At 37.1% G+C, this 25,533-nt stretch overlaps 1 protein-coding gene across 2 annotated transcripts in view; it reads right to left on the bottom strand.

Moving 5' to 3' along the window:
* The window catches only part of mcama (melanoma cell adhesion molecule a), a 49,239-nt gene extending 24,734 nt beyond the window's left edge, over window positions 1-24,505 (bottom strand). The window contains exon 1 of one of the 2 annotated variants that reach the window (XM_042756964.1): window positions 24,343-24,505. In XM_042756964.1, coding sequence (XP_042612898.1) covers window positions 24,343-24,421 — 79 coding nt within the window. In that variant the 5' untranslated portion in view covers window positions 24,422-24,505. The remainder of the gene's footprint in view (window positions 1-24,342) is intronic. The other variant, XM_042756963.1, reaches the window with a different exon arrangement.
* Window positions 24,506-25,533: the final 1,028 nt, after the last annotated feature.

The following is a 25,533-nucleotide window of genomic DNA, read 5'->3' as shown; positions in this document are numbered from 1 at the left end:
TAATGGTATTTTACTGTAAAATTACATGAAATGTCCCATTAGCTCTATAGCAGTTTTTCACAGTGTAAAGTAAGGGAATGTGTTAACCAATTAACAGGGTTTTACCGTAGCCTTTTTACAGTCTTTCACAGTTAAAAGTACAATCATTTGTTTTCTGGTGTATTTGATATTAATAGGTCTGAGCTGGCTTCAGTTTATACAGTCCATGAGAACAATTGCAAGAATGCCTTCAACAGCGTCAGTGGTTTGTATTCCTGATGGACTGTTATTATAACTCATACTTAGGGACTGTTCAAAAACCCCAAACCGCAAGTATTAAAATTTGTAGCACAAAATTTATTGTGGAATATCTGTCCTGTGCAGGAGTGCAGGAACCATCTTTAAAGTGGGAAGACACACTGTAAATATAAACAAATATTATTTAAGTGATGTAAAGTTTGACCAACAATTAAGAGAGGCCTTATTAATGACTATATAATGTATAATTTCTAGGGATTCATAATTTTTAATTATTTTCATGTTATGTAATACCTTGTTCTGCACAGGAAAACACAATCACAGTGTCTTTAGAAATGTAAACATCTATTTCTATGTCACACAAATTGGTTAGAGCTTGCTTCGTAATCTGTAAAAACGCAAAGTTTTTGGCAGTGTCACTTTTTTTCTAGGGCTGGACAATTACTCAAAATAAAACCGTAATTATGATTTGGCTTACTGTGATTATCAAATTATTTTAAAGCCACGTTGACATATAATCACAATATTTTTTGCCAGAAAACATTTTTTTATTATTATTAGAAAATGGATCAGAAAAAAATTGCAATTAGATGGTTACTGGTTTGTGCTATTTTCTACTGCAAGTTCAGACAAATTTGCTGCTTCTGGGAAGAGGTAGAGTAATTGTGATTAAGGTAATCACTGAGGGTTCAATGCAGCTGTCACATCCACACAAAACAAACCAGTTGAAACAGGAAACATCATGAGACGTTCCTAGCTCTGTTCTCAGTGCCCCGCAGGTTAGTCTGCAACTAACAGAGATTTCAGGGTGATCTCTATATATTAACTCGGTGCCCCAAGGTGAGAGCAACAAGATAAATGATTGTTTTTTTCTTAATGCTGCTCTTCCCCGAGCTAAGTTCATTTCATTAAATGCCCAGACTGTGAACTCTCGTCCCCTCCAGCTCAGAGCACAACAGACTTCAGCAACATGCTGATAAAACAAGAGCAGAGCCCCATCTGTACTCACAACAAACTCATACTGCTTCTCATTAAAACACAGACTTATACAGAAACCTCATATCTATTCTTACCATTCTGTTACGACAATATCACAACAGTATTTTTGATAATAAACAAATATATATACCAAAAATGTATAATAAATTAAATATATGCAATGCACTATTCTGAAAAAAATAAATAAAATACATGCATAATGACAGAACTCTTTTTCTACTATTGTGTAAACACACGATCTCTATATCTATATAATTAATATATAGAATTTAATATAAAATTATATATACATATAGTTATTATATATTATATAAAACTTTTCAAAATTTTTCCGGTTCTGGTTCAATGGGTACGCTGGCGCGTTTTGGCTGCCGCTCCGTTCACTGATTATTTGCTATATATATATTTATATTTCATTTTATTTTGTAGCGTGGGTTTTAATTTATCCCTGCTGTTTTAATTTTTTGCATCTCACAGTATAATGCGGTGGCAGTTGTTTATGTTTGCTGGATTTTCCCTGCTTCTGGTGTCGGCCTGGAGGCTTTCCCCATGTGCTGAGGATTTATGCTTTGCTGGGGTTTCTGCTACGGTGGACGCGGCTTCACTGAACATGTTTTTGCATTACACTGCGCATCAGCTTTTATCCTTAAAATGGAACAATCCTCTGGCCAAAGACATCTATGATTGCTGAGGCCATGCTGGACTGCTGCGACTGAAGCGGTACATTCACCGGAGTACAGGATGCAGATATTCAACATCTTCTCTCATTCCAATCCTTGATTCCCGATGGAGAATCTGGATCATCCTGGTGTTGTCCCTGATAAAAATGGAACAATAACAAGAGACCTAGTCTCAGCCTCAGACATCACGCTCACAGACCGTTGTTGGCTAAACGTCTGATGCATATGGCACACAAAAGTGGAAACATTTCAGGAGTGTCGATGTCGTCATCAGATTGGTTGAATTCTACAGGATTTCTGGGAGACGTGTGTGTCGCGTTCTTTAACGTTCTGTTCAGAAACAAAGATACCATTGTTCCAAACCCCCTTAAGAAAGAAGAAACCCATAGTGTTTACAACGGTGACGACGAGCGCTTATCAGGATCAACTAAACACTGGAGTTTCAAAAGTATGTTAAATATTTAAAGGTTGCAGCAAAGAATCTTTCAAATACGTCCGTGAGTTTTACACACCGGTCTGTTATTGTGGCGACATTTCCACACCCCGAAACGTGATAATGAGAGAAACAAACTGTGATTGGTTGCTTCTCAATTACACAATCCTTTGACTGTTAACAATCTTTTTGAGCCATATCAGTCTGTGTTTCAGAAACTGCACAGTACTGAGACAGCCTTAGTCAAAGTTACTAATGGCTTGTTATTAGCATCTGACGCTGGATCTGTGTCAATCCTTATCCTTCTGGACCTAAATCTATCTGTCTATCTGAGATTACGTTGTGGAAAATTTCTTGTGTCTGAATAGTTCAAAAACAGAAGTTATGCTTCTAGGCTCTCCCCATAAACTGCATAATGCTGGATCTTTAGCTTTGTCTGTTGATGGTGTTGGTGTCTGGAGTTTCAAAGTAAATATAAAATCTGGGCGTTATTTTTGATCCCAGCTTGTCATTTGAGCCTTTCGTGCTGATCACTGTTAAGACCTTGTACTTTCATCTCAGAAATATTGCACGGCTACGACGTGTGCTGTCTTTCTCTATTGCTGAAAGGTTAATTAATTAGTTTGTCTTTTCTCATCTAGACTATTGTAATGCCCTTCTTATTGGAGTCTCAAAATCTTGTATTAACAAATTTCAACATTTAAAAAATTCTGCAGCCAGAATTCTTTCAGGGGCCAGGGTTGCTGATCATATAACTCCTGTTTTGGAATTATTGCACTTAGCAATTTCGTATTTATTTTAAAGTTCTCATGTTAACATTCAAGGCACTGCATGGTCTGGCTCCTCAGTACTTGGCTGAGCTTTTAATTCCCTATACACCTAGTCGCAATTTAGTCATTCCTAAAACAAGGCTGCGTTATGGGGGTGATCGGGCATTTTCATCTTATGCCCCCAAATTGTGGAATTCTCTCCCGGCTGACATCAGGGAAGCAAATTCGTTAGGAATTTTTAAATCTCGTCTTAAAACTTTTTATTTTTGCCTTGCTTTTAACTGATTATTATTCAGTACTTTTGTGTATTACTTTGGATTGTTTTGTTTGCTTGTGTTGTTTAGCGCTTTGATAAGCTACTCTTTTAAAGGCGTTATACTAAATTTATTATATATTATATATATATATATAATATATATATATATATATATATATATATATATATATATATATATATATATATATATATATACACTTACTTTATTGTTTAATTTCATTCTATTTTACTGCTATTTTATTCAGTCATATTTTCTGTACAAGTAAAAATTTACATCAAACTAATCAAACACGACTTTTAAATTTACAAACTACGCTGTGAGATATCTAATCATCACGGACATCACCAGTGCTTGTCTTGTCTCAAAGTCACACTGAGGCATCAATAGCCTTGAGAAAAGCTTCTGTTTGAGCTTTTCTGTGTTTACTGCATTTGAGACTCACTGTGAAAGAGCTTTATGGGATAAACACAGCATTTAAGCTTTAAGCACCTGAGGCAGGGTGACCCTGACATGACACATGGTGGCAAACAATGGCCTCATCTTTCTGATTCCCATGTAAAGGACAGTCACAGATGGGCAAAAGGAGTTTCCTGTTGCTTGTCCGTTTGTCAAGTGATTTGTGGGATTGGTGAAAAAGACAGGGAGGGAGTGGGACCACACACTATGAGTGACAATCATAACTCCTATTTTTCCCGGTCTTTATCTTTTTTTTTTCTCTAACAATGATGTAGCCAAAGGAAGACCCATGTGATCTCTGGCCAGTGGAGGCCCACAGTCCTGCAGCTCATTCACGGTCTCTCTCACGGCACTGCTGTCATGGAATCCGGAACTGGCCAGTGTCCCCACTGGGCTCCTAGCAGCAGGTGTTTTAGCAAAGTTTTAATGGTTTAGCTGCTCTCCAGCTTGAAACATATGAGAGTTTAGATGATACTGGTAAATGATTCTTGCATATTGTAGTGCACAGCAACAAACTAGCAACACCCTAGCCCCTACCCAGGATACCCTAGCAACAACTTAGCAACCACCCTTAACAACAGCAAAACCCTAACAGTAACCTTGCACCCGTCCTTAACCTTATAACAACAACCAAGCAACACCCTAGCAACCAACATCACATTCTAGCAACAGCCTTGCAACCACCCTAAACTTACCTTAATGTAACAACAACAACCAAGCAACCACCCAAAATACCATAGCAACAACATAGCAACCACTGTTAACAATAGCAACACCCTAGCAACAACCCAGAACACATTACCCACAACTTAGCAACACCATATTAACTACCCTGCACATTCTACCAACACCTCTGCACCCACCCATAACTTCACAGCAACACCCTGGCAACAACATAGCTTTACCCTTAACTCAATAGCAGCAACCTAGCAACCACCCAGAACACCTTAGCAATAACCTTGAACCACCCTTAAATTCATAGCAACTACCTAACAACACCCTAGCAACCACCCAGCACATCCTAGCTTTGTAACGTTTTACTTTTTCGGGACACTCTGTCACAATGTGTTACGAAGAGCGAGGAACGAGGAAACATGGAATGCACGATACTCTTCTTTTAATTTTAATAATCCAAAGGGTACATGGGGTAGACAGGAGCACAGGACATGAACTCAATAGACTGGGGCTTTTAACCCTCTGGAGTCTAAGGGTACTCAATAGACCCTGGGGCTTTTAAGCTCAGGATGGGCTAATGTATGCATAGATTGTGTTTTTTTGAGAAAAAAAATGGAACTAAGAATGTTACACACCTGGGATCAAATCAACAAATCAGTGGGAGACAGAAACTAGGTCACGGGGCAATAACACACACTTACAAATCCATAGTCCTGACATAACGCCCCCTTCCGAAAGGTGCATCCTCGCACCGTAGTTACAACAGAGCCAGTCGAGGACGGACCCCTGGGAGGGAAAGCTGACTTTCAGTTTTTTGAGGTGGACGGACCCCTATTATTTTCTACAAAAAAACATTTATTGTTATTTTATCATCATCATCATTATTATTAGTTATTATTATTATATTATTATATGTTGTGGAAAAAAGAGGGGGCCGGCAGACAACAGACCATTTATATTATTTACATTCGCTTTTGAATGGTATGATATTGGAAACTTCATGGAGGAGTCTTTGAGTCTAACTAGGACACGTTATGTGAAACCGGTACAATGTATATAAATAAATAAAAAGAGACTTACTCATGTTTAGCAGGGAGGGAGGACAAATCAGGACCCAGGCCGCAAGCCATAAAATACAGCGGCCCAAAAGCCGGTGGAGCCAATGGTGGGAGGAGTGAGACATGAAGGAGGATATGGCCACAGCACTGACTCCAGGTCTCTTCGTTGACCAACAGTTCATTTTAATGATGGCGGAGCAGACAAAGGAGACAGCAGGAGCCTTTTTATAGGTGGAGATGTCGGAGAACCCGTAGAGATGTATTGCTGGATTATGGGTGGAGCCAATGGCGCCGGCGACTGACGCGGAGATGTAGTTCCGGGAGGCTGCGGTGGAGCCCCCTTCCATAAGGTGCACCGACAGAGGACCGAGGTTGGGTGGGAGCCGAGGGGATGAAGGAGCCTGACGGAGCCAGAGGAGATGGAGGGACGAGGCGAGGGCCAGTAGAGTGGAGTCCCCCCAAGGTGGAGCAGGATGGGAGCCATGATGCCAGACCAAGGCGGAGCCGGAAGGACGAGAGAGCCAGGTGGAGCTTGTGGACTGCCGGGCAATGAAAGAGAGGAGGGAGCTAGGAGCCATGGTGGAGCCGACGGATCAACAGATCGAGGCGGAGATGAAGGAGCCTGACGGATGGAGGGGGACGAACAGTCCCGAGGTGCGAGGCGATGCCAGACCAAGTCCCGGAAGGACTCGGAGGGTGGATCTGGGACTGCCGGGCAATGAAGGTGAGGGAGACTCCGACCGACTATCAAACAGATTCGAGGCGGCGAGGCTGGAGGTGAAGGTGATGGCAGTCCCGCGGCGACGGCTCGCACCGCGGGGCTCGCACCGTATAGATGGTGGGCTGAGGGCGAGCAGAGGGGCTGCCAAATGACAGCGGTGGAGGAGTCAGGAACAGGTGGGAGGGTGGGCATTTTCGAGGAGTGGGCACTGGAGGGCACATTCTAGGAGCAGGCACTGGAGGACACTTTCTAGGAGCAGGCACAGGAGGATCGGAAGCCCCCTCAGGGCTGGACAAGGAAACCAAGGACGAAGGAGGGCTGGACGGGACCAGCAGATGCGACAGAGAGAGGAGAGGGGGCAGTTCAATTTCCAGTTCAGACTCCCAATCTATGAGATCCTCCTCCCGTTTTGGCCCTTTTGCCACACCATATTTGGCTCACCCTCAGCCGCGGTGCAGGGGGTGGAGCTCCCCTCCGCGCTCACACCGTCTGTGGTTTTCTACTTCGTGGCAGACGGTGTTGCCGGCTCACAGACCTGGTCTGACGTCATGGCCTCTGGCTCCACGGCGATCCTTAGCTCTATCGCTCCATGCGGCGATGGCTTGTTGGTCGCGGCGGGCTCTGATTCTCCATCAGCGCAGGCTCGAGCATGTGCTCCACACATCGGGTAGATGGTGGGCTGGGCTCTGTGACCGGAGTGGCCTGGCAAGATCATCCATGGGGCAGATGGTAAGTGGCAACCCGTTTCTCACCAGAGTCCACTCCACGAAGGCGGCAAATTCCTCCCGAGGACCATCTTCAGACGACAGCGCTCTGCACTCGGCGTTCAGGCTTGCATCATAGAAAGTGCAAAGCGCATCATCTGGATAGCTGGTGATGTGAGCTAACAACAGGAACTGTCTGGTATGGTCCTCAAGAGACCGGCCATCCTGCTCCAGCACGAGGAGGAGGAATTCAGGGCGAAGGAGTGGATCCATAAAACACAACAAAAATAAAACACTGAGAGGAAAAAAACGGAAACAAAACAGAGGGTAGACAAATGGAGGTAACTGTTTTGGGTCGGAGATTCTGTCACAATATGTGTTATGAGGAGCGAGGAATGAGGAAACACGGAATGCACAATACTCTTCTTTTAATTTTAATAATCCAAAGGGTACATGGGGTAGACAGGAGCACAGGACACACACACTGGTAGACGTACAATCTCTGACAAAAATAAGAGACACAAGAGGAAACAAATAAACTCAGGATAATGAGGGAACTAAGGAGACACACCTGGGATCAAATCAACAATCAATGGGAGACAGAAACTGAGTCACAGGGGCAAAAACACACACTGACAAGTCCATAGTCCTGACACACTCTCAGTGTTTCATTCTCCAAGGCTTTTGGACTCTGGAATTTTATTATTTGACTAATTGGTTCACTAACAATACATCTTAAATTTGATCTGTTTTAATAGCAACAGCTTATCAAAAAGAGTCAAATAGTTCATCTCACTCTAAACTTTTTCATACTTTCCAGAAGTTTCATCAGGTTATTGGACTTCACATGAAGGAGATGTAGCTGATGTAATGTAATGAACATCATTTATCTATTATCCAGTCCTCTAACTACAAAAATAACATTTTAAACTATTAGAAATCACAGTGACTTTAACCACAGGAGGGTCTGAAAATGGAAGAGAACTGCATTTTAAAGCAATCCTTCAAGCAAAAAGATTTAAGCTACGCTCTATCAACAGCATCTGTTGCCTGCTCTCAGTTACTCCAGAAAACTATCACTCAGTTTGTAAAAAATAACAGAAAACATGTTTACAGTGATGTACAGTGGAAGCCCAGCAGGCAATAGTACCCAGGGTTTTGAAAGCAGAAATTAATTCTTTAGTAAACATGTTTGTTATTTGAGCTTTAAAGTTATCTACATATTGTAGGCTGGTGAAATGAACTTCTTTGCTTCTTCACATTTCAATCACTAATTGTGATAGAATATCTGTGGAATAGTCTCAAATATGGTTGGATATTATTTTAAACAGAGGTAAAAGTTGGCCAGCTATATAGTTGAAATCATCAAGAAAATTAGCCAAAATATAAACATTTTACCTCAAAGTTGTGCAATTATTAATCATTAATGTGCAATTATTAAATTATTTTTATAATTACAGTCTATAATTTTTTAGAATATTGGTAAATTTGTTTTAAATTCATATTTTAATAAGAAATATTTCTTGAGCACCAAATCAGCATATTAGAATGATTTCTGAATGATCATGTGACACTAAAGCCTGGAGTATTTGCTTCTGAAAATTCAGCATTGCCGTCACAGGAATAAATTATATTGTAAAATATATTAAAATAGAAAGCAGTTATTTTAAATTATAATAATATTTCACAATATTACTGTTTTAATATTAATCAAACAAATGCAGTCTTGGTCAAGAGACTTCTTTCAAAAACATTTTACCAATGCCAAACTTTTGAACAGTAGCGTATACAGTATTGTTCCAGATTGTTATTACAAACTGTCAAATCAAATGATTCGAAATCATTTTCTGTGGTAATCGACAGTCGGCTAAAGATAATAGAACTGCATCCAACTCTGAGCATCCAGCAAAGTTTCCACAGGTGTCACTCACAACAATGTTAATAGACATATTAGTCCTTCAAATGAGTTTTTCACTCCAATTTCCCACTGGAGAGGAGTGATTTCCTTTACCTGTTTCCCTCATCTCAGTAATTAACTGCTTTATCATGTTGTGTGTTTGTTTTGGTTCTTTCAGTGTTAGAGTTCCTGGCGTCAGCTGCGAGAGCAGATGCCAGTCGGTCGGAGGCGGAGCCGGCTTGCTGTGCTGTGAGTACTCACACACTGATTCATCATCCTGACCAACTTGTTGGCCTTTACAGAAATCTATACCCCAGGGCCCAGGCTATAACAAAAGTGCTTCTTTGTCATCATGATCATGCACTGGGAATAGTTCAGGGCTTCATTTCCACTTCTAGTCGCTCAAACATTTAATAAGATATTTTAAAAAAATGGTTAACTGTGTCCGAAAAACCACAGGATAAAATTCTACATGTGTCAAGGATCATCAGCAACTAGCTGTGCTCCCTCCAGAAAAATGAATAATTTATCAGGTGTTAATCATGACTGTTATGGAGGGTGCTTTCCTGTCAATACTCCAACATTTGACTGTCTTAACAAGGTTCTTCACAGCCTGCATGAGTCTCTGAATGATTTATCCATAAAGAAAAAACAATACACTTAGCTAGATAATGCTGAATGTTACTATTGTTAAAGGGATGGTTGATTACAATTTCATTTTTTTAACCTTAGTTAGTGTGTAATGTTGCTGTTAGAGCATAAACAATGTCTGCAAAGTTACGACGCTCAAAGTTCAATGCAAAGGGAGATATTTTCTTTTAAAGAAATCACTTTTTAAGGACTACAAAAAAAGGCTGGTAGGGACTACAATAAGATTCTTTCTGGGTTTGTGACATCACAAACCCTAAAATTTACATAAACCCTGCCCCCAGGAACACGCAACAAAGGAGGCGAAGCCATGTTGGGCTGCTTTAGAGAAGAAGAAGAGTTGTAGTAGAGTGTTGTTGCCATGCCGTCGCAATGCTGTTATTTTCACCCCGATTGCAGGTCATCTTTGTTGGATAAAATTAAAAATGGGTGAAATTTATTTTTTATCTCGGTTCCTGAAAATTATAATACCAGTATAGCTCTCTGTGCCGCACATTTTACGGAGCACAATCTACACAAGTTGCCGGTACACTAGACATTGCAAACATGTATTGTAAGCTTTAATCAGGATAAAACCGTATATCAAAAGAAAAAAAACATAAAAAGAAATAACAAACAACGCTGTACTAAAGCTTAAAATGAACATCAAAAGCAAACAAACAGCAGTAGCAATTACAAATAACAGCGTATCTAAAAAGTATGAGACAACTCAAACAAAAAAGCATACCATTCTAAAAACGTCCTGTAAGAGCCGTGCTTGCACAGGTTCTGCCCGAAGCATGAACAACATGTTACACTGCACCCCATAAACACAATCAAGCCTTCGAAAAAAGCTCATCAACCACCCCTTTTAGGCCCACACTGAACCTAAAGAATTTTTTTTTACATTTTATGCACTAATTGTAAGATAAAGTCTCAAACATGGCTTTATATTTTAAACAGTGGTAAAAGCTGGCCTACTATATTAAACATTTACCTTTTTTTTAGAGCAGTGTAATTAGTGTTTATTACTGTGTAATTACTGTGCAATTATATTATAATTATTTCATAATTTATTTGAGCTGTTAAAATGTATAATGATTTATACAATTGCAACAATTTCATGATAATATGCAGATACTACAACAAATAAGTAATTTATATGTTGATTTCAATGAAAATTGTAAACATTGCATCTCTTTGGTTCAGCTCAACCAATGGCATGAGACTTGGGGCGGGACAACCACTTGTCTGACCAATAGCAGGTGGGTGGAATGTTGGACCTGTTTGGTAACAGTCATAATATTTACAATTTCATTTGATGCTGCTATTCACAGGGAAAACAGTAACCTGAAAATGTTATCTAAATCTAAATTAACTGGTCTAAAATATTATTTAACATCACTGAATTAATTTAAATACATTCATTTATACCCACAAAACTACCTTTTATAGGTTAAATTATGTAGAAATGGTTTTTTAAGTTCACAATTGCAGGTTACAACTTTTTACAGTGTATATGTGGCATAAAAATTTGTGGCATAAAAAAGTCACATTTAAACAACATCAATCCAAAACATTCAAAAAGCAAACAATGAATACACAAACACATAATGCGTGGTGGAAATGTGCAATTGTATGACAAGCTGTGTTATTTTTCTGCAGAATCCATACAGGCCTACTTAAATGTTATTTAATGAATTCATGATGACCCAACAATAAAATGTAGCCATCATCCAATTCAGATTTAGCAGATCTTGGCAGATTCAGACTTTACTCAGATAAATCAGCAACACTGGGAGAAATTTCATACATATCTTAAATTGAGTTTAGAAAGACGCAGCTGCTATAACATTATCATTGTAATTAATCTTTGATTCCAAGTCATTTGTGTTGACATTTATGATGAATTAGTGGTTATGGAACAGTCTTGGGAATAATTAAATATTGCCTTCAGTTTGGTCAAGGACAGCAGTTTGTAAGGGACACTGAAGATTTTAACAATATACAGCCTAAAATGCTACGATGTCTCACTTTATCCTTACTAATCTGCTAATACAATCAATAAAGAGGATGCATTTCATTTGAACTCTCAGAAATTTGCACTCATTTGAATATTGGATTTGAAAGCACTTTAAAGCCTTTGTTTCAGTGAAAAAGTGCATATAAATAGCATTTATAAGCAACCTTGTTGAAATGAAATAGGATGTAGACCACAAAGGTTTCAACCTAAATAAAGAAGATAAAACCTCAAAAACCAGATAAGAAGGTTTTAATAGACTTTGCTTTTTCATGCTTATTTGTGATCAGTTAGGTTTATAAAATACCCCACAAAGTGGTCTGTACATGGCAGTGCTCCAATCAAATCAAGAGGGAAAGTGTTTAGCTCAATGATAGATACTGGGACAGTGGGAATGGGATAGCTGGTCTCCACCACCCCATTCATGACATACTGTCATTTCCTAAAGAAATATGTAAAAATAAAAGATCTATTGGCTTTGTGAAAGTAGAACCAGGCAGGTCTGTCCAGCATATCATATACCAGAGCAGATAGCAGTACCTGATAGCAAAGGTGTGAGGTCATACTGCAGCTAAGACACACAATATGCACATACCTTTGTGTCATAATAGAGTGTCAGATGAAATCTGGGTCAATGACATGTCACAATTTGTTCATTTATTCAAAAACCTCAAAAATGCACTTCATATAAATCTTAAATACACCTCTTTTATGGACATAAAGTCAAAAATGTCCTGACATCATAAGACTTTTTTTTTAAGTTAAGCATAATGTTTTATTATTATTTCTTAGAAATAAGAAATAATACTTTAAAAACGGCTTATAAATTTTAGAAAAACTTAGATCAGAGTAATGCAGTATGTAAATAAAGTCATATGGTGCAACTCTCCGATCATAAATCTGGCCCCTAAGGGACAGAAAGGGGCCCATGAGAGCGACTCTGTAAGCAGACACTTATAGGGTGAGAGGTTAAAGACAAAAGACATCAGGCATGAATATAGGCCCCCAAGACCCACCAAGAAGGCTTCCCACTGCATGAAGACCTGCACCATGCTGTCTGTATAATTTGTGAGGGAAAGGATGTACTCCCAACAGCTGCACTTATTCACTATCAACAAGAATTTATATAGCTCTCCATTGCACTGACGGACCTATTTAATTGTAACATATTCCCAGTGCATATAACATATTCACAGCTTTTATGAGTTACTCTTCTAAAATGAACTCTGTCAACATGATCGAGCTCAACTCAAGGCCTCCCTGGCAGTTGTCCAGAGGCATGTATTTGATTAAGCCTGACATGAAGAGTTTAAATGCATTCACGAGTGTAGCTGACACCACCTGCTTGAGGTAGCGTAAAGATGAACAGTATATTAGTGTCTTAAAAACAAGGTTCCCCTTCAAGGCTTGAAAAGGGAAATATATGACAGCTGGGGGACAGCTGCTTCTGTTGATATTTGTCAATCTTCTCCTCTGCTAATATTTAATTTCATTTCTACTGTATCAATGATCTTTTTTGATCTAGCTTTTGTTTGATGTTCATGAATTTCATTTAGAAGGAATCGGCTTATTCTACTCCTAAAGTTCTTGTCCCACTTGTTGGACTTTTCTAATTCTGTTTCCCTCTCTATTTCTGCCTCTCTATAAACTGTTCTGTCAAAATATGCGAAAAGTAAAAAATATAAATGAAATTGTCTTATTATAATCTCCTGGAAATAATCACCATCTCCATCATTTGATGTATTGCACCCATCATGAAAACAAAATGTAAACAAAATTAGTTTTTTAAAATAACATGAGCCTAATTTTCATAGAAAGGAATGACACTGATTTTAAATATTTAAATATTCAAAGCACAATATTATTTCAGTGCATTTAGCTCTGAGTTGAACTGGATTTTGGGTTTTTAATGAATATGCAGGTTTTTGCACTGAAATACTTTTAAGTTTGTAAGAGAATTCATTTCTGAATCTTTAAAAGTTTCCATTTATACACTACCATTCAAAAGTTTGAGGTCAGAAAGATTGTTTTTAATTTAATACTTTTATTTAGCAATTGATTTATTCACAGTAAAAACATTTATGAAAGATTTCTATTTCAAATAAAACGGTTTTATCCTATTCTTTAAAGAGTTTCCACAAAATAAATAAATAAAAATAAGCAGCACACTGTTTTCAACACTAAAAAATTAACAGAAATGAGTAGCTTGTATTATTTTCATTTTTGATCAAATATTGCAGCCTTGGTCAGCATGTGTAACTTCTTTCAAGAACTTAAAAGTCTAACTAACCCCTTTCATTGAATGCATTCATTAAATACACTAATCAATTAAACTGGATTACATGTTTTAATTTTTGTTTGACATTAATTTTAGGACAATTTAACAATAATTTTTATGAAATTAAGAATTTTAAACTGATTCAACTAAATGGAGCTGAATTCATAAACTTAAGTTTACTGAAATAAATAATGCAACATAACTGAGTTATGCAGAACCTGTTGACATAAACAAAGTTAAGCAAATCCAACGTATCATTTTTTTGAGAGAAAGAATTTTTTGTGTTCATATCTTAAACTTTTGAGAGATTGAGATTACTGGAGTCTTTTTCTCTGGAGAAGAATCTAAATTTGCTCCTAATGTAGTCTCATTTGAGACAATAAAGAGATCTCAGTTGTGATAATTCGTTGTTGCAAGCAGAGCTAAAATGTCTGAGCTGCCAGTTTTGATCAGCATATGTTATAGAATAATCTGAACAGTCTGATCTGTACATGAAAACTCAATTCTTTTTGATGGCTTTGACATAATTCTGGATGTCATGTCTGGTCTGATATGCTCTCAGTGAATAAAAGGCTTGAGTAAGACATCTCCTTTTCTGACCGGTAACCATTTCCATGTAAGTACTGCCTGTGTGTCTAGCTATGTATTGTTAACATTATCTGTCTTTCTTTGTTTAAAATGACACATTAGCTCGTATTAACATTCCAAAAGGTTGGGAATTTTAGTGTACACAACATGTAAATAAATTATAGTGAATCCATCAAGCAGAAGAGTACAAATGTTCACATCTCTCGCACTATAATGCCACATTTGCTGTGTAAGGTTAATGTAGCTCCTAGCTTGAAAAAATTACCTCACCACAAAGATTATCCCTGGCCTCAGTGTAAATATTCTTTGTATAATATTACCTTTCAGTGCCAGATAAAACGATCATGTCAACAAATGGATCGAATAACAAAAGTTTCATCCAGAATCCAGGGGGAACCTTGGAAGCAAAATGGCCAATGTCAAGTATTTATATATAGGCTTGCTGCAACCATCCAGTTTTGGCGGTTTGAGGTTGGTGCTGTAAAATATGGCATGCTGTCATTAATGGTCCATTTGGTCTTTGTTTGATTTCTGCTATATGTTTTAAATACTACTTTGGTGTGGCGCGACAGATCGCTGTATAAACGCCTCAGTTCAAGCGCCAGTGCAGCGCGCGAATGAACCTTATTATCCCTTCCTCTTTACTAGGTTTAACATGATATAACATGAATGAACATCTCATGCCTCACGTAATCGCTCAAACTGTACAGTTTTTTTCATTTGAATGTTTATTATCTATATTTAAATATAAATAGTAATTACATTTATGTTTGGGCTCTGTTATTAATTGTAACCTAATGTAAAAGGGCTCCCTATAAACTGAAGTAGATTTTCATCCTTAAGAATATTTTAATTATAACCAAATTCATTTAAGGAATGAGCAATTTGTTCAGTAAACCACTGTTTAATAAAAAACAATTTTATGTTCCCTTCCCCAGCCACAAAAACCAAAACCAAACCTAACTGTATGGGTAATAAATAAAAAAAAAAAAATCAATATATATATTTACCGGGAATTTTGTTGATAACAAAAATTTTATGATATTTCTGTGCCAGAGGTGGACCATCTCAGACCATCTTGAGACCAAGCTGGCAAAAACCTCTTAAACGCTTTTTGATATTTCAAATGGTTTTTGTATAACTCATCGTCAAAATTATGGCAGGATTCCAAAATGGCATGAACGCTTTGGCATATCAACACCAAATTTTGTGGGTGTCATTGTCATCCCACATTGACCACACCACATCAATTTTGGAGCAGCGCCACCTATTGGTCAAAAGTAATATGCATTTACATCACATTACAAGAAAATGTGGAAGTCATCAGCTGGTCCGATGCTCCCCGCCTTGCTCCTCATTTTGCCTCTGTTGTGATTGGCCCATTAGTTGCTGCGGCAGCTATATTTTTAAACTTAAAAAGTTTTTTCATGTGTGTGTGTTTTGTGGGTTTTTTTTTTTTACAATGAGCTGATTTTTTTATCTGTTTTCAGCATACTGTTGTACATGTACAAATCTGAATGAAACTACTAGTTTGCCCAATAAACAGCAGATGGAAATGCCTACACCCTTCAGCTTTAAACTTCACAATTACAGATTTCCAAGAATAAATTTACTTAATGTCACAAAACATACAATGGCTGAAGCAATCTTTGCTATGGTCTTTACTCAAAGATTTTGTTCCTGATGAATGCCTAGAAATTAACAGTCCAATGCTGCCATATTAAATACAGGCCTTCATTGCCAGACATATTCCCAGCTGAGAGCAACTACAAAGACCTGCATTAGCACAACAGCAGGGTTTGAGTGGGGCTATGAATTGTGGGAGTACATTATTGAATATGCATGTGCATATGCACACTCTCATATCTAGGTATGGGATCTGCCCGTATAAACCCACTATGCTTGATTATCAGATCTACGGGGAGTATGGGAAAGAATGAAAAGAGGGCCACTGATGGCAGGATGTTGGCACAGTGCCCACCGCTGTGGGTGTCGGCTGATATTACCCCATTTGACAGTTACATGTTTTCAGTTACATGTTTTCTCCTACAGTATTTTGGGTAGAGTTTGAATATGACATACTGAGCATGAATCAGTCTAGTGAGAACCGCTGTAGAGCATATGGGCTTTCAATAAGGCAATGTTCTGGTCAGAAAAGGGAAATCTATCCCAGCCAGAACAGCCGTGTTGATATTTCTTTGACGAAAGAAACTAAAGCCTACTTTTGTGTGCCTGCACACTCCCCAAAATCTTACTCTAACAAGATGCACCTCTAGGAGAGAAAGGGCAAACTGTTTGTGTGGTTCTGAATGACATTTTAGAAATAAAGAACATTCTGTTCACTTCTGTTTTACTGATTTGACTGAAATAAGTGAGTGCTAACCTTTATCAGCGTGATATTTATCAGACTCCTAGCCAAAAGATCATTTGCCCACACAATCTGGTGTCTGCAACAACATATGGTACTGAAAAGATATTTGATGTTTAAAAACAACAGAAAAAATAACATCAGTGACACGTTATTAGTGATGCACTGAAATAAATATTCTTGGTAAATACTGTACAATGGGTCCTAGATTTTGTGGAATATTTTGATATTCTTTCAACATTTTTCCGCTGAAAAGTTCGGCTGAAATTTTAGCACATTGTTGCATATTACTCAGGAATGGTAAAACTTGTTTTATAAAAGAGATGGAAAGAAAGAAGAAAGTAAGGACAAAATGGTAGCAGAGTATAACATGCTGGAGGACAAAGAGATGTGAAGGGCGTGGTGCTTCTAGAGGAATTTTTGCCTTCAGTAATCAGCAGAGGATCACAATGAATGTCTCGACAGCTCATTTGTCAAGAAAGATACTCATACAGAGACACAAGATGACATATGTCTTGGTCAGATTTCAAAAAGCACTGAAATTCATCTCATGGCATTCCACCACATAATAAGACATGTGCAGGATCACATGCCACTAACACCTGAAGAGATTCTGATGATATATCTAGTATATTTAAAGGATTTATATTTTCTACCACACTAAAAAGAACCGATAAATAATGGTTACAAAAATGATATGTCTGGTCATGTCATTGACCCTAAGACAGAAGAAATGTATAATGCATGGCCTCTGTAGGCTTCTGTATGTTTGAAAATATTCACAAGTGGTTTGCCTTAAAGAAACAGTCCACCCAAAACTAAAAGCCAAAGACTTCCCATTGACTTCCACAAAAAATACAATGTAAGCCAATGGGAACTGAAACAGTTTGATTACTGACACTCTTCAAAACATCTACTAAATCAAACAGAAAAAAACAAACAAAAAAATAAATAATTACAAATTAAGAACCAATCAAAAAAAACCAAAAAAGCAAGCGGCCACCTACGTACTAAAAAATCACTGATGACACATTAAGAACCGCTTAGAAAAATCCTTAGCCCTAGCAAAATCCCACTCACAGTTTCTTCCAAAAATACTAAAATCTAAATGAACTAATAACAATACTCAAAAGTAAACAGTCTTGATCCAGGTTATTGGCAGACTACAGAGAATTACCTTGCAACCACCTGAAACACAAACACAGCAACTGTGTTTTGGAGAACACAGTTTTAGAGAAAGTAAAACATATGAAGGGCCTGAAGCCCCCAGCTCCTTCTGAATGGGCCGGTAGCCAAGCTTGAGTGAAGGGCATGTGAGCATGATGGGAGGAGGCGTCTAAGACCATGGGGGATGGGGGCAGACAGCAAGACTGGAGGTGCTACTATTGTGGTGTATGATTTCGGAAACATGAGCAACCCACACGCATGCACACACATCCAGAAAAAAGCATCCACATCTGCCTCCTCAAAAATGAGTGAGCCACCAGGTGTTTGCAGCTGTCTGTGGATTTTATGGTAAACAGAGAAAGACAGAAAGATGGAAAGCGATAAAGACACACAGGTTTGAGGGGGATGAGAGGCAGTGATTCAGAGGGAGATTTTGGAGAAAACATTATCCAAGGACTTCCAAAATCCCCCTTGCATTGTGAGGACTTCTGCCAGATCCCGAATCACTTCCTGGCCAGTGACGTGTCCCACAGATGGGACTCTCCAAAAGTGACGGGCTGTGTTCTGCCAATTAAATTGTGTATTTTGGAAGGGTGCACTAAGCTGGTTTTAAGTGTGTAGAATAATAATGAGAGAAAGCCGAAGAATCACAAGGGACGTGGTCCGCAAAAATAAGCCTTTTATCAGTGCTTACTATGTGTTTCCCATTTATTTAACGCCATTAGAAAAACGTTCTACAGCTGTGTCCTTAACACTGTTGCATGAAGCATATAATTGCAATAGATCCAAAAGGAGATTATTTTGAATTAATGGTGTAGGTGGGGAAAAATGCACTTTCCATGACAAATAAAGGAACAGAGAAAGCAATAATCAATAGTCTAATAATTGCATATTTCAGCAATAAAAGTGATAGTTTAACTAGAAATGAATTTACTCATGTTATTTCAAACTGGTATGACTTTTCATTTTCTGTGACACACATTTAAAAAAAATGTCCAAAGTGCTCTTTTCAATAATACAAAAGCCATAAAACACTACTGTTTAAAAGTTTTTGAAAAAAAGAAAAACAAAAAAAGACACTTATGATCACCGATGTTGCATTTATTTGATCAAAAATACAGTACTTACAGTATTATTGACAAAAGGACATTTTTTAACAACGTAAAAGTCTCTTTCTTGTGACCAATTTAATGTGTCCTTGCTAAAAAGCAACATAAATACATAAACAATAATCATCCATACCACATGCAGTATATTCTACATACAAAAAATGATTTATTGTGTAATAATACAGACAACTTGTTATAATACATAATTATATAATTTATTTAGCAACTCTTAAAGCATACTTATAGCATAATTTTGTTTCCAACTAAATAGCATAGTTATAGATAAAAATAAATAAAAACATGATATAAAATTCAAAATCATAAGAGACAAACTTGTTTGAATATGCATAAGCATATGAGATTTAAGTGCATATTTTCAGTGAATATGAGCTGTTATATGGGGTTTCGGAGGACTTGAACCAATTTTGGACCAATTTTATGGCCTTTTTCCATTTCTGGAGTATAACATCATCCATCCTCACTCACACTATATAGAATGGAACAGCCAAGACATTCAGCTAAATATCTGCTTTTTGTGCTTCACAGAAGAAAATAAGTCATACAGATTTGAAATGACCAGAGGGAGTGCAGAATATTCATTCATGATAAACTATTCTTTTAAGAATTATTTGCTCTTTTTATTATTGAATAGCCAGTAAGAAAAAACTGGGACAATTTTAGTATGGCAAACCTAATTTGGGATTCCTTTTACAGCTTTCTAAAAAAAAAAAAAAAAATCTTTGAGAAAGTGAGGGAGAGGGGCAAAAAGAGCTGGCATCCATCCACTGTAAATTCTTCACCCCCTTCGTTGCACTTGGATTGTTATTCATTCTCACGCTTCATTAATGTGGTCAGTCTCCAAATCTGACTTTGATAAACATGCCATCACTATATTCCACAGCTTTACAAATTTATTCTTTAGTTGGATCACAACTACGATGGCAGGTTGTGCCACACAGAGCTTGCCTGAAAATACAAGAATCTACACAGATCTTTAAATGAAGTAACATAAAACACGCTGGCAGCTCCGATGGCCCTTGTCAGTTCATGGCAGCAGCAAGTTTTTGACACACTTCCCAGACTATACTAATATTAAAATATAAGCCAACGAAAAATGTGGAGCAGCCAAGCCAGACTGAGCCAGGCAGGATTCCTTCACAAAATGGCTAGACACAGTTTTCTTCATTCTTGAAACTCTCAGTGCTTACTACAAGGGGAAGGTATCCCCTTGTTTAAATACAGCTCAGATGAAGACTAGATGACAAACACTGAACCTTTTACTGTCAACAACAACTGTCAAGTCACAAAAGGCTTTGATAAGCGCAGTCTCTATCAGATAGTGCTCTAATCCTGTAAACTCACCTGTGGATCTTAGACATGCACACCTCCAGCTACCATCCCCCGTTCTGCTTCCTACCCATAGATATGAGGGCATTTAATGAATGCCATGCCATTGTTTTCGCTGAACTCAAAGCCCGCTGTGCACGCGTCTAGCCTGCATCTCAGCTCATCACTATAGGGAAATCTTAGCATAAGGATCAAAACCTTGACTTCTGGGATGTGATCAAAAGAGATCTAATACTGAATTATGCTTGAAAGCAAAGGGCTGTTTTTCTTTGATTGAGCACCGAGGCGTCTCGTTGGGATGAATCTTTTGTTAACAGGTGTAAAATATTTCATTATGAGTGAAATGGTCACCATAGTTAATTCCTGACCTTTCAGCAAGGTAAACCACAAAAAATACCACTGGTGTGGTGACTCACTGGTGTTAGTCTGGATGCATTCGAGTATGTTTTATATACTCCCTATACTACTTGTATAATATTAAATGTATACACTACCATTCAAAAGTTTGTGGTTGGTTAGACTTTTAAAAGTTTTTGAAACTGAATTTATTTGCCCAAAAACAAAGTAAAAACGGTAATATTGTGAAATATTATTACACTTTAAAACAACTGTTTTCTATTTGAATATATTTTAAAATGTAATTTATTCCTGTGATAGCAAAGTTAAATTTTCAGCATCATTACTCTTCAGTGTCACATGATCCTTCAGAAATCATTCTAATATGCTGATTTGCTGCTCAAGAAACATTTCTTAATGGTATCAGTGTTTAAAACAGTTGTGCTGCTTTATGTTTTGTGTAAACCATGAACAGCATATTTATTTAACCTGATTTAACTGTTAACCAGGCCTGCTTTCAATACAACCATACACATTCAGATGGACATCTTTGGTCTCATGTACTTTTAACATGGCATGTCACATTAAAAATAGTTTTGTTTTTTAAAAGTGCATTATATTTCTTTCTGTTGTGCTCGATCTAATGATTTTTCAATGCAATAACATAAATCATGCATATACACATGCATGCATATTAAGAAGGGCATCTAAACAGCCTAATTATACAGGGATTTCTTTCTTATGCAGCCACTGTGTACAATGGCAGAGTTCAGAATGTTTTTTTTTTTTTATGTCTTAATCCTGTAATTTTTTAATCAAAACATCATATCTGGATCTTCCAGTGAAACAGTTTCTCGCTGGTAATGTATGCTGGACTACACAATGCATATTTGTTGTATGCTTACACGTTTTCGATCAATAACAAGTGTTTAGTTTTGTTCAGGTAATTGCCTTTTTGCTGCCCCCTGCTGGTAAAGCTCAACGTGATTGGATTAGACAGGAGATTAATTTAAACTCAATTTAAACTCATTGTTCCCACAGTCAGATTCAATAGGCATCAGAGATGTTTTAAATTGCATTTTACCCATTACACATAATTGTGCATAAACAACACACAATATTACATAGCTGCAAATAATGAGTTTTTAAATGCAATTGTGTAAGGCTCTCAGCCTTCATCTAATCCACATGTTGCTGCTCTCTGAAACTGAACACCAAAACAACAATGCAGATTATCCATACATAGAGGTCTTCACTGATTTGCACCTTCTGCCAAGCCAAAACACAGCTACACAACATGACATTCACTGTCAAGAGTGACAGACAGGGGCTCAGTCCAGGATTGTGGGCATGGAAAAACCCTCAAACCAGAAACAGCCACTCAATTGTATCGCCTCCACTGTGGGTCACGGGCTGCTATGGGAAGCAGGAAGTCTAACGCAACACATTTTTGTCACTGGCACACAATGCAGCTCATATGAACTTGAGGGAATGAGTAGGGACATCTGGACTAAAAATGCGTATTTTGGCGGATGTCCTATATTAGGATTTTTCATTCAAGCTCTGTTTTTCACTTTTGATTGATAGGACCTTGATATAGAAATGTTTCCCATTGTCATTCCGAATATGTCAGTTGGTTTGGTGAATAATATAATAACAGTAATATTATTTTAATATAATAAAATTAATATAAATAATTTTATATTACTATTATGTACTGTTTTTAATATTGGGTCTTGTATGATTAATCAAAATAAATAAGTTGTCAATGTGATATATATATATATATGGTTAAATATTAGTAAGTGAGTAATGGATGAATAATGACTATTTTAATATCAATGTAATAAATTCATGTTATATATATTATAAATATAACATATTAATAGTGTGATAATATATACATATAATAGGTTAAAAATGATCATTAGAAATAAACATTTACTGGTGTGATATACACACAAAAGGTTTACATGGTTAATTAAATTTTAGATACATAAACATGAATATTATAACTATTATATATATATTTTTTATTAACATTATTATTATGATATGATACTGTTTTAATATTGGGTCATACATGGTTAATTAAAATAAATATGTTATTATCACAACAAACAAAAAAAAAAAAACATAAAAAAAAAAAAAATAAAAATAAAAAAAAAAAAAAAATAAAATTAATAAAATCTCGATAGAAAATTTTCAGTACATATTCCATCATCAACATCAATCACTATAATTTGCAAGGATGACACTTTCAATGTCAAATTCCTGGATGAAAAATCACCCCCTACATTGAGAGAGCAAGGTGACCCCTCTTAATCATAGGGGCTGTTATCTAACGGGGTTCAGTCAATAATCCCAGGACAGACAGCTTTGGTTCAACTGCTGGGGAACTAGAGGGACCTTATTAACACAAGGGGGAACAGAATGTAGGATAGAGGGTTATTAAAAACCTTTTCCAGAAACCATTACAGGACAGTCCTGATCCACACTGAGCAAAATATATTATGAGAGAAAGAGAGAGAAAAAAGGTATGAGGGTGGAAAAACAGTGTAAAAAGGTAGACAAAAAAGTAAACGGATGACACAACAGAGGATAGATAGAGGTGGACAAGGAAAGGACTATGCTGTGGGGGTCCATCATCTGTTCCCTAATTGGAAGGGCTAGTTCAGTAGTTGTCTAGTCATGTATTAAAAAGAGTACAACACAGAATGGGACCTGCAGGGCATTATCAAGGTTGTTTTGAGCATTTAGGTCTACAGACATGCTCATGTGATAATCTCTCATCAGATTTTTTGAGTGCCTTTGAGTTACTCAGATTGTATCTGAACACAGATACAAAAAACTTGTATTTGTGACCAGTTTCATGATCAGAACCACTTCAGACATAAAAAATATAACCAGAGGCAACATCATATCGGCTAATTATGAATATAAAACCTTTCAGTTTGAAATATTGGCTGTGTTAAAACACATTTACTTTATTCACTAAATAAAATAGGTTGACTGGTAGATTAAGTATTATAATAAATGCCATTTTCTAGTACAGTGTGTCTTTTTTAATGTTCTTCGTCCAGCTGCCGTTTTCTATCAAGGCTTATATGCAAGTTTTTACATTTTGAACACAGTTTACGTACCGTTTTCTCTAAACTGAACGCGATATAAACAAGATTCCATGGACTTCTGCATATTTAAAAGTAATAGTGTATTAATTTACAAATATGTGGGTTTGCACTACATGCGTCTACGTTTAAACAAGCTTAACATATTCATGGACTCACGTGCAGTGTGTTATGATAGCAAACTTCACTCTTTTCAGAAGCGAATAACAAAAACAAAATGTGAACAGGCTTCACAAATGGGGTAACTTTAAACAGTCGATATCCCTCTATTACACAAAGAAAGGTTTAAAGACCTCAGTTTAAACACAATATTATTGTACAGTACAGGCTACTGTAACTGCAGCATCCCCAAACATCCGCGTGCATCCCATTCAAACGCGCGCTTTCAAAACGCTCCAGAAAGTTTCTCACAAAATTAAACCACAACAACAAAAAAAGACAGAAGGATTAAGTGAAATTGTCTTACCTTGCCAAGCAAGAGCGCACATTTGAAGAACAAGTAAAAGTGAAGTGTTTGGCAGAGCCATGCTTCTGAAGTTATCCATCTGAATGAAGCGCACTAGAGGAGCTCGGCGGTTTTGGGCAGGAGGAGCGCGACAGAGGGAGGGAGATGGAGTCGAGTTGCACAAATGCTGCCTGTCTGTGCGCTATTGTACTGTCCTGCTGCGAGTGGGGTGGAATTTGGGACATTCAGTTAATGCTCCCCACCCTAAAAAATAAGGTTAAAATCATATTTTTCGGTAGTTCATTATGTCTAGATTTTTTTTTTTTTTACCTGCGCATATAATACGATTTATTGTTCGATTTAACAAAAAGCTGCCATGCTATGATGCTTTGGACACGTTACCATGTTAATACCACGTGTATGGCCATGTACCTTAATACTATAATAATATTGTCTTTTTATCTCTAATTTTTTTTTTTTTTTTTTTTTTTTTTTTAAGAATTTCGTGTTCAATGCAAATGGTGTATGGAATATATGGGATGCCATGGTGCACTCTTAAAAACAAAGGTTCCAGAAGTGTGGGTTTGCAGTGATGAAATGGAACCATTTTTGATTCCTCAAAAAATCTTATTCTTATTTATTTATTTATTTTTGCTGTGAATAACTTTTTTAATAAAAACCTTTTGTGGAATGAAAGGATTTTATGGACAAAGGTTTCAAGCATGTATGCCAATCAAGAGCCTTAATTTTTAACAGTGTATATATAGCATATGTCAAAGTATCATGATATGATTTACTATCTGATACTATTAAATACCATGGTACCACCACAGCACTTTTTTGTAAGTCTTTTGTAGGTCATTATATGTGATATCTGTGTTTGTCCTCTTTGATAATGCATTAATAATACTGATTTTGAATATTGAATTTTTAAAGTCAGTGCATTATTGATGGATTGTAGCATTTCATATTTATCAGATGTTAAAGCCACAATTGCACAAATCAATTTGATAATTTAAATTATAATTTTCTGGCTCTATTTTTCTGGCAAGTAAGTGGTCAGGAGTTTTTCCTAGAGCCAGATTTTGAAAAAAAGAGACCTCTCTCCCTGTGTTTCACATTGTTCTGGAAGGAGGTGTTGTTGGTGGATGTGTGTGTTGTTTTAGGACAAGGATCTTCTTCAATGTGTCAGCATGCAGGTTGTTAACAACC

Source organism: Cyprinus carpio, chromosome A5, assembly GCF_018340385.1.
Source record: "Cyprinus carpio isolate SPL01 chromosome A5, ASM1834038v1, whole genome shotgun sequence".
Classification (NCBI taxonomy): Eukaryota; Metazoa; Chordata; class Actinopteri; order Cypriniformes; family Cyprinidae; genus Cyprinus; species Cyprinus carpio.
This window is presented reverse-complemented; position numbering and strand designations above follow the sequence as displayed.